The sequence below is a fragment of the Amblyomma mixtum genome, chromosome 7 (assembly GCF_055824585.1).
Source record: "Amblyomma mixtum isolate Tamu chromosome 7, ASM5582458v1, whole genome shotgun sequence".
NCBI lineage: Eukaryota > Metazoa > Arthropoda > Arachnida > Ixodida > Ixodidae > Amblyomma > Amblyomma mixtum.
This window is the reverse complement of record NC_143018.1, coordinates 25090103-25104647: the sequence shown is the minus strand read 5'-3', so window position 1 is coordinate 25104647 and position 14545 is coordinate 25090103. Positions and strand designations below refer to the sequence as shown.

At 47.5% G+C, this 14545-nt stretch overlaps 1 protein-coding gene across 3 annotated transcripts; it reads right to left on the bottom strand.

Moving 5' to 3' along the window:
• Positions 1-4428: 4428 nt before the first annotated feature.
• On the bottom strand, positions 4429-11469 carry LOC149335357 (uncharacterized). Of its 3 annotated transcripts, none has more exons than XM_089552035.1 (2): positions 11296-11469; positions 4429-9820 (listed from the first exon to the last, which is right to left on the bottom strand). In XM_089552035.1, the coding sequence occupies exon 2, from the start codon at positions 9757-9759 to the stop codon at positions 8719-8721; it is 1041 nt and encodes a 346-aa protein (XP_089408161.1). In that variant the 5' UTR covers positions 9760-9820; positions 11296-11469; the 3' UTR covers positions 4429-8718. The 3 variants fall into 3 exon arrangements, with proteins under 3 accessions (XP_089408161.1, XP_089408163.1, XP_089408162.1); XM_089552037.1 differs by lacking the exon at positions 11296-11469 and adding an exon at positions 11043-11274; XM_089552036.1 differs by lacking the exon at positions 11296-11469 and adding an exon at positions 11084-11273.
• Positions 11470-14545: the final 3076 nt, after the last annotated feature.

The window sequence follows — 14545 nt, the reverse complement described above, 5'->3', positions numbered from 1 at the left end:
TATCCGCCGTATTAGTGGCAGCCAAATTGCCATCCAAAGGACGGAGCGGCGCGAAACCCAGGGTCTGCTCAAATGTCACTCCAGCCGGATATTGAGGCTGGAGGACAGTAGAACTACGTGTTCTGCCGTCTCTTTCTTGTTGACACACCACACTCGTCGCTTCTGTTCCGTTTGCATTTCGCTCACCAAAGTTTTGCCCGTAGCACCCCAGCGCGCGCCTCAAAAAGCAGCGAACTTCCTGGAGAGTTATCGTAAAATTGTTCTTGCTATAGATCTCTGTCATCCCTCTGTCATCATGTGGAAGGCCGGCTTCTTCTCCGCGGTCGTCCACCAACGCTGTCTCGGCCACTGACACTCGCTTTTTCAGTTGACCTCGGCTCAAGCATGTTCCCTTTGGGTCGCACAAAGCCGGCAAAGGGACCTCGAACTTGGTCGCTAAGCTACGGACTCTTTTCTTTTACCTCATGGTCATCCCCGAGTATACGATGTAGCGTTGTATCCGATTCACCCATCGCTCTTGACCAAGGACCCAGGATCGGGTTTCAAAGCCCAGCTTTGCCACCGCCTCTCGGGCTTCGAACGCGGACCACCCGACGTCGCCATGAACCGCCTCGTTTGGTGTCGATCGGTGGGTGCCCAGCGCTTGTCTTCCCACCTCCCGTTGCCGCCGCTCTAAGAACTCCTGGGACGACAGACACAGCACCGCATTGCCAAAGGTGAGTCCAGGGACCGTTACCGCCTTCCACAAACCCCGAACCACTTCCTCAGTGATTAAGGCGCTCGTCTACCGAGCCGGAGTACCCGGGTTCGAACCCGACCGCGGCGGCCGTGTTTCGATGGAGGCGGAACGCAAAAGGCGCCCGTGTGATGTGCGATGTCAGTGCACGTTAAAGATCCCCAGGTGGTCGAAATTATTCCGGTGACCTCCACTACGGCACCTTTTTCTTCTTTCACTCTCACCTTCATCCCTTCCTGTACGGCGCGGTTCAGGTGTCCACCGTGATATGTGAGGCAGATACTGCACCATTTCCTTCCCTCAAAGACCTGTGTACCAATTTTTCATGTGGCTAAAAGCCCGCAACTCAGCCCACAATGCACGTCGTGCTTTTAGTACCCGCTGGCCTCTCAGCGCCTTCTCATGTACCAGTTTTTCATGCACGACGAGGTAGTTTACGCCTGCAATAAGCTGCACGCCCAGATAGCGGTACGAAGACACTGATGGGATCATCCTGTCCTGCAGTGTAAGCGGTTGCCCAACGTCTTGTGTCTCGGGGGGTCCCCAGGTCGTTATGGCACTATTGCGGGCGCTGAACCAGCATCTCAGATGTCCGGCTTGCAGGCCGCACACGTCTAGGAGCTTTTGCAGTCCCTCATTCGAGTCCGCCAGCAGCACTATATATATCGGCGGCGTACAGCAGGGCAGGGAGCTTTTGGGACTGGACGTCACCTTCAACCATGTGTGGCAGGTCGAGACCTGCTCCGCACGTCTCCAAGTCGCACTCCAGGGCGCTCAGCATTATCACGAACAGAAGCGGAGAGAGTGGGCATCCCTGCTTCAGGCCGCATTCTATTGTTACTGGCTTTGACTGAAGGTCCTGCCACTCACTACTGACGTAGACAGGCTTTTTTCGATCAGTTTCAGCCAAAGCGTGGCATTGCCAACTCTAAAGATCTAAGGACTTTAGTCAACTCCATCGTAAGCCTTCTCTATGTCAAGAAAAGCTGCCTATAGTTGTCACCCTGGTTTTTCTGCTGTTTCCATGCACTGTGTGAGCACATACAGATTGTCTTGTACTCAACACTGTTCTGTAGCTCGCCCAAGATTGCCGACCGTTCCGCTGAAGCTTTAATTCGATGACGTAGGAGTTGGGCGAAAACCGTGTAGAGCACTGGGGTCACTGTGCTTGGCCTGTAAGACACACAGTCCCTTTGGTCCTCAGTTCCTCTGTACAAAAAAAAAAAAAAAAATTCGACCTACTAGCCAATCCTTGGGCACATCGCCTGAGTGTAGGACATCACTCAGGGCATCTCGCAGAGCCTCACCCTGTTTTGGCCCCAGTCTCTTGAGGAGGGCCGCAGGGAAGCCATAACTCCGCTGCTGTTTCCTTGAATGCAAGCAACAATGCATTGGAACTCCAGCTTCGCAATGGAGCCTAGCCATTTACATGTCTCCTTCGGGCCCTGTCCTGTGGTCTTCGCCAATTGTCTCATCACCCTTCTCTCGTTTGGTGAATTGTTGCACGACTAGAGTCACAACAACCAGCCCCTCCAGCGTGGACAGGACTTTGTGGCTCTCTGGGTGTACCAACTGTGGTTGCAGTGATGCCCGTCTATACGTTCTCCGCAGAAAACGCCATAATTTCATTGGGGCATTCCGGCCACTTTTCCTCAAATCCTCCAGGAAACCCTGTCAGCCATTCGAATTTTCTGCTGGATCTGTTCGGCTGCAAGTTGCTGCATTTTTTTTATATATTTCCCACAAGTCATTGCAAGTATATGTACCGGTTGCTTGGATTTTACTGCCCTTTGGTGGTTACGCTTCCTTCCTTGCTGCGATGGCATTTAATTTCGTCATCTCACCACCTCTTACGTGTATGCGTTCTTTGTTTCCATCTCGCTTATTTCTTCTTCTGAAGGGTAGCTCATATAGTTTCCACAGTTTCCTGGCAGGTTCCCAGTGGCGCCTCTTCCAAATGCTTCGTAGTTTGGTCTATTTCCTTCTCCAACAGGAAACATTTTCTCCCTGGATCTTCCCCCACATCTTTGGCTAGACCACCAAACACTTCCTGAATCCGGCTGTGGTCGCTGCCTAAGCTACAGTTGCTATCTTCATCAATCTCCGTTTTCGAGAGGTACATCGCCAAATGCTGGGACATAGTCGCATAGTCGATGGTTGAGGACCACTTCCCTGTCATCCAGGTGGTTTGTCCTTCATATCTCTGCAAATTACAAATTACCAGGTCAAAGTCTTCGACAACTCCTAGCAACTCTTAGCCATTCGTATCCATGTACCCGTCTAGATCGTGATCCACAAACATCTGCAGATAGTGGATGTCTTCTTTAAAACATACCCAGAGGTATCGTTATGTATCTTGGTGGCTGATCCTGTCCACATGTAGGCCAACCCTACCACAACTTTCTTGGAGCCCAACCTACCAGTTACCCACAGATGCTCTTTGCATTCGCATCTCACTCTATCCCACCCTTGCTTTGGTGGGAACATGACACCGATTCAATCTCCTTTCCGCTCACTACATGTCCTATCACATCCTTCCCAGCAGAGTCCTGTGTTTCCTGGCGGTTCTTCCACTTCTTGCAAATGAGCTCCCACTACCCTATACAACATCAAGTCTTCTGATTCCACTGTGCGTGACAAATCTCCTCCCATAATTATCAGATTACGGTAAAAGTGCGATCACTTTTATTTCCATACAACTGAGTTACAACCAATGTCACACAAAAGATAGTAGGAGTTGAAATGGAAGAGTCGTTCTTACAACATAATGTGAACACAAGTCAACAAAAGTACACTGAGAGGACATAGTAGTAGTAGCGCTAAAAGCACCACACCTATGACCTCTCAATATAAACACCAACTAGCCCAGCTTTTTGCAATGAACAAAAGTACATCCATTCACAATAGAAAACACTGAAGCATTATTATTTACAGTAAGGCATTACACAGAGTGAACAATACAGAATAATTCAACGAACATCAGTGCTGCAAACACTTTATAATTGCTAAAACTGATGATGCACTGACCTTTCCCATTCAGACCCAGATATAGTGCATCTTCGAAAAACGTAGCGCGAAACACAAGACACAGGTAAGGTGAAGACAGGACACGAGCGCTTCTCACGACTAAATTTTTTATTAGGAAGGATAACAGAATATATACCATAGATATGGAGGCGAAGAGAAAGAAGGAAAAAACAAAATAACAACTCAAAAACAAGAACAAGACGAGGAGATAAGAGGCCGGCGATGGAAGCATGTACATAGCATAGCAACATAAAACACGTGCACAGTTACTTGACAACCGATTGGAGGTAGACAATCTCACTTTTTGTTAAAGGGGGGGGGGGAGAAAGGGGGGGGGGGGGGAGTGTATTAGTGACGCATCGATCGCCTTAACAAAAAGTGAGATTGTCTACCTCCAATCGGTTGTCAAGTAACTGTGCACGTGTTTTATGTTGCTATGCTATGTACATGCTTCCATCGCCGGCCTCTTATCTCCTCGTCTTGTTCTTGTTTTTGAGTTGTTATTTTGTTTTTTCCTTCTTTCTCTTCGCCTCCATATCTATGGTATATATTCTGTTATCCTTCCTAATAAAAAATTTAGTCGTGAGAAGCGCTCGTGTCCTGTCTTCACCTTACCTGTGTCTTGTGTTTCGCGCTACGTTTTTCGAAGATGCAATTGCTCCGACTAGCCCAGTTTAGCTTACTTGTCCAGATATAGTGAACTCAAGGGGGACCTAAAAATGGTTAGACATAGCAATAATTCGATATATAAAAATGGCAGCAGATAAGCTTATAAGTGACGTGCCTGCTAATGTGCTGGCAACACACCACTCGCAACAAATCACTAAGCCTAGCCTGCTCGCATCAAAACTGCAGAGGATGGTGCTTGGAACTAACCACTACCTATGATAAGAGGTCTAATCCAGTTACCAGTACACCATAAATTGAATAATCTCTCATTAAAATTAGGATACAATTGGTTTCTTAAACATATTCAACAACAAAGTGTGTGAACCAAACCAGAAGTTGCTTTCACTGCATTACTGCCGTGTCACATGGATAAGAGTCCCAGAGGTGGAAGGCTACCTCCACGCGCCCATGTTCACCTTGTCGCACGGTTTTGCAATTATAGTCCAGCCAGTAGGTGCCCAAGGCCACACAGCGAACCAGTCCCTGTGTGTGAAAAGTGATAGTTGGATTCGGCGCTGTTCAACATATTGAATGTTACGGTGAACGGGAGTTCGATAAACGCAAATAGTGCTGTACTTTTGCATGGGATTTTCAAAGAGATGTGCCCAGTGTTCAATATAAACAACAGTCCATAATATTTGATTCAATATAGCCGGCATTGGTTAGTTGTTTTCTGGGGTTTAAAGTCCCAAAACGACTCAGGCTATAAGGGATGCCACAGCGGAGGGCTTCAGATAATTTCAACCACCTGGAGTTTTTTAATGTGTACACATGGGTCCCTAGCATTTCACCTCCGTCAATATGCGACCACTGCAGCTGGGATCAAATCCAAGCCTTCTGGGTTAGCAGCTGAGCACCATAACCACTGAGCCACCTCGGCGGCTGTATGTCTGACATCGACTGTACATTAGGCTAACACATAAAGAAATGTCAGATTTTCATGGAAAAATGTTCAATACGCAACACAAGAAAAGAAAACGAATCCCCCCCGATGTCTCAATAGGAAAAGGCAAACACCGTGTACTAGAAATAATCTCTCAAAACAGATAAAAGTTGGTTTGCCCTGATTTCAAAAACAGGTTTCATTATAACCTTTGTGTTGCATTGCAAGCACACAAGAGCTACAGGGCAATGAGCAAAAAAATTTGAGGGCACACTCAAGGGAGGATGTGGCTTTGAAGTGCCTAAAAATGACCAAAAGACTGATTTTTTAGTATTTTTTGTATCTGCCTATATGTCATTTTAGCGAAAAACTTTACTGAACTGCAGGGGAAGTCCTGTGAAGTGGGTGCGGTCCTTTGGGTGCCGCAGTTCAGTAAAGTTTTTCTTGGATCCAATTTTTCCATGGCTTGGGCCTTCTTGCTAGCTCAGTTGCCAGAGCTAGTGCACACATCTTCGCGGGCCACCGCTAGTTCCCGCGAGGGGAGAGGCACCCGAGCTTCCTTGCTTGACCAGTTCGCGGGCCGACAGCGCGCCTCTCAATGTGGTGACGCATGGCCACGTAGTGCGCGGGCCGCGGGCAAACAGATCGTCGTGTGAATCGGCCTTTAAGAGTACAATGAGAGAGCATTAGAGATCCCTCTCGTGCAAGTACTCCTCTGCCACCTAGCTTCTGCCTACATGCTCATATATGTGGAAGTGGGCATTCTTTACTCTACATTCATGGATCCTGTGGAGTCCTCATACCACTTCTGGAGCAGTGGTGCAGCGATTAAGCAGTGCACGACTGCCGCTGCACATCGCTTAACCGCAGCACCACTGCCACGGCAGGTGGCTGTTTCAAACACACCCACCAGTGAAGCTTGTGAGACTTAGGTCGCTCTTCCCAAGCAACCTCTCGCGACCAATCTTTAATTTAACTGTCGCCTGCCACAGTGGGCAGTCTGTTCACAATCCGGTGGGCAGGCTGCGATAATGTCATGAGGTCACATGACCTAGGTGACGGGTGGGCCACCTGTTTTTCTCGGCATGCCAATGACACCGGGGTTGCCACTGAATGAGAGGGACCTTTAACACTATCGCGTTAAAATTATGTAAACCAAGAAAAACAATACTATACAGCCAATATATCGGCACATGGCCATCATGCTTGCTTAAAACCACTGTTCATGTGTATAAAACTAGAACTGTTCTCAAGTGTTTACCCTTCAACTTTATCATATCTTTTACCAGCAACACAGCAACATGCCATACACTATAACAACATGATGCCTGTCAAAATAGCCTCCTCAACCATGGCCACACCATAATAAAAAATTTTGTCACATTCCAAAAGACTCAGGCTACCTAAAGAATGTGCTTCCACAAAAACTTAATCTAAAGACTAAACAATACCATGGTATCAGGCATCGCAATCAAGCTATGCTTGTCTCTCACCCATGCCCTCTCCGTGGCGGTTCCTTTGGCATGAATATGGCCAGATACAACTCAAGAACCAAGAAGTAATTGCCCCTCAAAGGAGGCCCTCCAAGCAAGGGCGTCGACTCCATCTCATGACACTGACAGCTGTCCCCAACTAAAGCTCCTTCAATTCACATTTCCCTTTCACTTCCCTCTAGGGGGAGACAAAGTTACGGCAGAGGTCTACTACACTGCGTGCACCCTGTCTCAGGTGTGCCTTGACACCTGTTGCCCGGACTTGGTGGAACACAACACCGCCTAATAAATTGCGCGATGCTAAAGTAGGACAATTACAACAGCCCTGTACAATGCAGCAACCGGTCAGCAACAGATTTGAAATGCACTTTCGGAAAGACCGTTGCAACATGTACACACATGAACAAACAAGCAAACAAATGAAGTGAAAATATACAACAGTACACATGGTTTGAAGAAATGTAAGGTGGCTTGCAGCTCGCATGCAGTTCAGTAGAAGCTCGAAGTATGAGGCGGTGATTTCCACAGGTGTACAGTTCACGCACTTGTAAGCCAATCACATGTTTGGAAGTCTTGTGCTTGTAGCTTCCATTCCTTAGCTGACAAGTTGTAAGAATGAGGTAAAAAAATAACCTTTTTTTCTTTTTGCATAAAAAAGCGAGCATAACGGAAAGGGTACAGCCTCAAAGAGAAGACAACAGGGTGCCCTGGAAGCCTGCCATAAGTCCTTTAGACAGATTGACCAATAATATTCTCTGCATAGCGCAATGCGCTTCTGCCATCACCTGTGTGGATGAAGGGATTGAATTTTACTGCTTTTCATGGCACACACGGCAGTATTGTTTCGCAAAGATGATTGTAACATTGTAACCATCAAATCTCCACACTGCGCTTGTTTACTTAAAATGCTCATATCTATACTCCACCTCATAAGTTCCTTCCAGCACTACAGAAGGTAGAGCCAATCAGGACAGCGGCTAAGCATGTTCTTGTTCCATCTGGTAGTTAGAACGGGAACCTTTTTTTTCGACAATACGACACTATTTTTAGGCCTAGAAGCGGCAGAACTGTCAATCTAAATAAAAAATAAAGCAAATTTGTCGCTTATACATTTTGTTATAGGCGAGATGAGACTAAGCGAAAGCCTGAAGCCCCATTTATGGCCAGCGAACATACTGGAAACAGCGGTAACGACGACGAATCCAGTCCATAGCAAGCAGTCCTGCTTCGAAGGGTGCTGCTATAATAGAAACAATATTTTAGCGTATGGAAGAGCCACGCATGATAAACTCCAGAAATAGCGTACTGAATGCGAGTGTATGATAAGGCTGGTTGGTTGGTTTACTGGGGTTTAACGTCCCAAAGCAACTCAGGCTATGAGAGACGCCGTAGTGAAGGGCTCCGGAAATTTCGATCACCTGGGGTTCTTTAACGTGCACTGACATCGCACAGTACACGGGCCTCTATATGATAAGGCTCAGTTGGAAAAAAGCGTTTGAAACATACACTATAAAGCTTGATATACTTCTAGCGTAAACTATCCAATATGCCCATTTTATACTGGCAATTCATTTTGCAACGGCAGAACATCACCTCTGCACTCATCCCAGCTTTGGTAGTGCTGCAAGGTACTACTTAGATGGAGTATAGTCACTGTTCTTTTAAACTAAGCCTAACAACAAAAACCTCCTAGCAAAACTGGCCGAACCACACAACACACATTAACTCCCTGCAAGAGTGCCACTGAATGTTGGTAGAACGCATCACAACTCTTCACAACAGTCTTTCGGGTCGGCAGCTGGGCACCATAACCACTGAGCCACCTCGGCGGCTAGGGATGCTTGTCTGTGGTTATTCTGTCCAGTGCATTCCAGCTGCAGCCAGCACACAAGTTCCCTTGTGCGAGAACCTCACGTGACCAGTTCCTCACTCTCGTGAGCTTCCAAATGGCGACTTAGGCTCACCTTGTGTGCGAAAGCCATGGAGCACTTGTGGCATTGGTACGGTTTCTCGCCTGTGTGCAGACGGAGATGCACTCTACGGGCATTCCACGTTGTGAAGCTCTTGCCACAGTGAGTGCATTCGTACGGCTTTTCACCTGTGTGGACGCGAAGGTGCTCATCCAGGAGTCTCTTCGCTGCATAGCCTTTGTTGCAGTGTGAGCACTGGTACGGCTTCTCGCCCGTGTGGATGCGAAGGTGGTACACCAAGCCTTTCTTCGATGCAAAACTCTGGCCACAATGAACACACTGGTGTGGCTTCTCACCTGTGTGGACATGAAGGTGCTCTCTGAGGCTTCTCATCACTGTATAGCTCTTGCTGCAATGGACGCATTGGAACGGCTTCTCGCCCGTGTGGGTGCGAAGGTGGTTTTTCAATTTGCTCTTTGATGAAAAGCCTTGGCCACACTCAACGCACTGGTGCGGCTTCTCGCCTGAATGGATGCGAAGGTGCTTCGTCAGGCAACCCTTCCTTGCAAAGGACTGGCTGCAAAGGGTGCACTGGTGGGGCTTCTCACCTGTGTGGATGCGAATGTGATCTTCCAGCAGGCTCGGTGTTCTGAAGGTCTTGCTGCACTGAACGCACTGGTGTGGCTTCTTACTGGAGTGCACGCGGAGGTGCGTGCGGAGGTGAACTGTCAGGTTAGACTTCAATGAAAAGCTCTTGCTGCAGTGGCTACACTGAAAGGGACGCTCTCCGGTGTGCGTCCTCAGGTGGTTCTTCACGACGGTCCGATAAGTTGAGGCAAAGCCACACTCGGTGCATAAGTAGTGCAGCACACCTAGTTGGGGATTTTTAGTGCGGGTGCGAAGGTAAGTAGACAGGTTGACCCTCTGTGGGACCGTCTTGCTGGGACAGGCGTGCTCTCCATCGTGCCCCTGTTGGTGCTCCTTCAAGCTGGCTGAAGTAGTAGTGGCATAGCCGCACCCATCGCACAGGAACTGCGGCATTCTGGCAGTAGTTTTTTTTTCTGATGTGATGAGCTGCGCTTGCTCTGAAGGTTGACCAAGTCTGCACAATGAAACAAAGTGCACGTTTGCCAAATGTGAGCAATACACCCGACCTAAATTACAGCTCGATCACTTCTTGCAAGTTATAACAAATGACAAAGATGCTCTAAAAACTGGGCTCTCATGTTGCTGGGAAACAGGAGGTCAAATTAAGTCAGTGAAATTTTGAAACTCGGGACAGAAATAAACCTGATTTGAATCTGGCACAGTATTCAGCAAAACTGCAAACAGGTCAGCAAACAGGCCAAATCACATTATCACTGCATTAATACAGTTAAAACTGTAAATGACTCAAAAGCAACAACCATCTTTCATTTCTGCACGAAAACTAATTATTGGTATTCGCAAAGAAAAAAATAAAGGTGCTTGCTGCAGCACATTCCATCCTGCCTCTGACATCTTCGTCTCGTCACCATTTCCAACTCATCATGATCCGACAACACCCATAATAAGTTTTACAGCTACAATGTGCCTAAAGCATTTTTGCAGCCAATCTAGATGTTCCAAAGCCAGTTGGAAGTGCGTTTTATATTACATAGGTTATGTTACCATGAATAACACTTTGTGGAATGGGGAATCATGCCAACTGTGCTTGTAAAGCTACCATACATGCTGCTTGCCAAGACACCCTGTGTAGGGGCCCTACAGAAGTTGGTTGCAGAACTGAAATTTGAAGGGAAATGGAGGATGCACAAATCAGGCTTCCTTTCACAGGTACAGAGAGAAATCAAAATTTTTGTTTGGAAAGTTGATGCGATGATAACTACTAATTAGTAGTCCTTATGTGCGGAAACATAGTTTTGCACAAAAACTCAGGTGCAACGGGGGCACAAGAAAGCATGAAGGCGATGTCAAGGAACTAGGGAAAAATACCCAAGCCAAGAAATTGGTTTGGTTTATGGCGGTTTAACGTCCCAAAGCGACTCAGGTTATGAGGGACGCCGTTCGTTCCTTAATGTGCATGAATGACAGCACCGCTAAGACGATCGCGCGCGAGTGACCAAGGCATGAACGAGATTTGAACACCAGACCTTGCTGTACTTTTATCCATCAGCGCATTGCAGAGCCAATCGGGATGCTTAAAGCGAGGAAACTTCTCACGTCAACCCAGCAAACGCTAGCAGCAAATGCTGTCAGGCCAAGCGTAATTATTCCACTCATTCAAACCTTTGCACTCATAAAGAAAATATGAACCTCCACCTCTACTCGTGCTGATCCCCTACCGCGTTCCACGTTTGGTGTCTCCACGTTTTATTGCACTTGCCTGGGAAACGAGTGAATTTCAAGGGCAGTTCTCAACACTAGTCAAACGTCAAGTCATGGCAAACAACGCGGTGGACGTCACGGTTTAAAGTCCCTTTATGAGCTTTTGGTGGACTATGCTATCGATACGAAAACAAAACAGTTTGGCCCAAGGCGCCTTTGGTTCGGCTTGGATTTCGACATTTCGATAGAAATTCAGGTACTGATGCTTACGCTAATGCAGATGATGCAGATGTTACCTCCCAGATAGTTTTGTTTTCAGATTACTTGGGCTGCACTTTTTGAGCAGGGCTTGGGACTTTGAAGTCGCACGCGATCATGCACGCGATGATGCCGTCATGCGAGTATCATCATCAGCATCAGTTTGGAGAAAACTCTAGCCCATGGAGGTCTTGCCTTTCTCCATGCTATAGACGCTTTACTATAGAGGCTAGAAGGTTTGACTAGTGTCGTGAACGCGCGGGCGCAGTGGAAATGATTTGCAATGACGGCTCACAGATGGCGCTGCCGCTGGCAGGTGTGTTGTGCGCGCTCTCGGCAGCAATGCCGGGAAACGCGTTTCGCTGCGCGCATCTCGCTGTAACGGCTGTGATATTCGTCTGGCCAAAGCATAAAATATAATACGAGTGTCCATATGTTCTGCGGGGCATGCGGCATCGGTCAGAAGCGGTATTCTCAGCAAACCACTTTCGAAGCTACTTCTTCAGGTGGACACAGCCTGTTGAAGCCGCGAGCAGTTATATTTTTGCTCTTCTATGCTTTGGTTGACCCATTTTCGCGGAAAAAGGAATAAAGAAAAAAGGTGTGCAGCAAGACAGCGACGAAGGGAAAGGAACGAGCACAACACGACATGCGCAAAAACAAGAAAGGCTTGTTATCCAAGAGTTTGAGCTTGCCTCGTATAGCGACCGAGCGAAATTACGGCCTCGTGTGGAAGGCACCACTCGCGGATGGTCGTTACAGCCCCGAATACATTAATATAATCACATAAATAAGGGAACAGAACACATTAACGGAATTTTTGTTTACAGGAACATTTCACTGACGCAGTTTCATTGGCACCGCCTCGAGCAGCTTTTGCTTCCCGCTATTGGACGCCTTATCTTTGCTCATTGCCTTAGTAAAAAATGCTACCTTGTCAATACATAAAACTTATCATATCCCTTGTAAGAGCGCGGGAGTGTTCGCTGGAGCCAATTTCTTGGAGTTCACGCCCTTGTAAAAAATGTAAAAAAGACATCATGCTACCAGCATATGCAGCTTGTTTCTGCTGAAAAAGGCAGTGAATGCATTTTCTAGTGCAGTTATTAGCACTTCAATGCGCTTTGAAGCGTTCACCAAACCTCCATGGTCATCCTGCCTCGTCAGTGAGGCATTCGCATTTTCATCAGCCTCTAGAGGCAAGATAGCCAAGATGCACATGCGAAGGGGCACGGGAATATTTGCAGTGATTTCCTGACAACGCAGCCAGCGACATATAAAAAGTGAGTCGGCAGTCGCTTTTCTTTTCTACGCCGCCTTTATGGTCAAACATGCTGTCCTGCTCTTGCAGCACTGCTGAAGCATGTGCGAGATTTCCCTCGTCCAAGAGATCATCAATTAGGCTCGTTATCTGTGCCACCTTTTCTTTCCTTACATCAAGAGAACTCACAACCTCAGCTGGTGATTTTCCATTCCTTGGCGACCTTGCCAAGTTGTAGAAGGCAAGGTTATTTACTATAAGCAAAAATTGTTCTGGAGAGGTGGTCATTGCAGCCGAATGATTGTCTTACAATTCCAAATAAATACTCGAATTTGTCGTGGATCAAATTGGCTGTCAGGAGATATTTGTATTTTATAGTGATGACGCGTCACATAAATCATAAGTGACAGTGCTTTTCAGCGTCACACGAAGTCCGAGGGCAGTCCCTGCACTGAGAAATCCATCGCCGTGCTGAGCGGCGTACCGTTCCCATTCATTCAAAAAAGCTAAAAATTCTTCAGAAAGCTCGCACTTGCTTACTCTGGGCGAAGCCCTTTGGAGGGCACCCTTGATGCCATGACAAATATCAAGCGTTCCATGAGCTTCACCAATCCTTCTGTTGGCTCAGTAGTACGGAAAATTTTGTCGAGCTTATCCTTGTAAAAAAAAAGTCCTTTCAAAACCTCATCGCTGAACTGCTTGAAGGCTAGGTAGACACGCATTTTATCAAATGCGTTGTCATGCGTTGCGCACAAACATGCCAGGCAATCAGAAACGAAGTGAGCGAAGCGGAAACAAACGAGAAAGACTCGACGAGCGACACGAGGAGCTGCGGCGGCGGCATCGGTCTTCTCGGCTCGCCTAACCCGCCTGCCGCGAACAGCGCCACCTACGCTAGCATCGAAACAGGTTTCGGCGCGGCGGCTGGCGAGGGCGCCTGCTCATGACACTAGTCAAAACTTCTAGCCTCTATAGCTTTACAGCGGCGTATCATGGGGGCTGCCATCTTTGATCACGTGATCACGCCGCCATTACTCGCCTCCTGACCGCTCGGCGCGCGCCTCGTCGCGAAGGCTCCTGCGTCGGACGGTTCGGTTCCGACAGGCAGTGTTTCGGCTGATACGGTTGTAAAGGAGAGGGAAGACGACACTATGGTTTGGCCAAAGCTTGGAAGGACATGTGACAACCCTAATTTGATCACTTCAGGCGTGAAAACGCGATAGGACTTCATGTCGCATAGAGCCGCTGAGCTCTCCGCCTCTTCGAGCCAACGGACGGATCGCCTGAATGCTTGTCTTTGCATGCGCTGAAGGCTCTGCTTAATGTTTTTTTTTTGTTATTATATAAAACGTCAAGGTTGAATGTTCCTGCGGCCTTACAGGTCGTTGTCCTATCGTGTACCTGCATGCAGACACTGCTGTAAAACGCTCACATGCTCATCGTACTCATTTGTTTACAACCTGTTAACGGTGCTTAGGAAACCTGAAATATTTCCTACTGGTTGGATAAACATAGAAAGGCGACAAATATAAATAGGCACACCAAGGTTGACTATCATGGTAACAGTACCATGCATCAAGCAGCCGTCATAATCTGGCGTACAATCATTTCGAAGGATTCCGCGATATAATTGTTATAACGCGCGCATGGCAAAGCGTTCATGCTAGACGAATTTCACAATAACGTCAGCCTCATATAAAAATTTTTGGTACGCTCGACGCTCGATATGCGGACATGGAAATGCTCATGGTCTCTTTGGTTGTAATTAACCAGCTTCACTCTGAGCGTGCGGAGTCACTTTTAGTGACTGTCTCGCATGGACCGCGAGCAAGTGACAACCGCCCAACACAGCAGCCGTAAACCAAGTGCTGTAATTCGAATACGGTCCACGGAAACCGCGCTACTTGGAGCAAAATTGAACAGTAGCACCAAGACGGCGTGTAATACACGGACTGACGATAAGCGTTGTCGGCTCGCACGGCAGTGCGGTGCATAATAAAC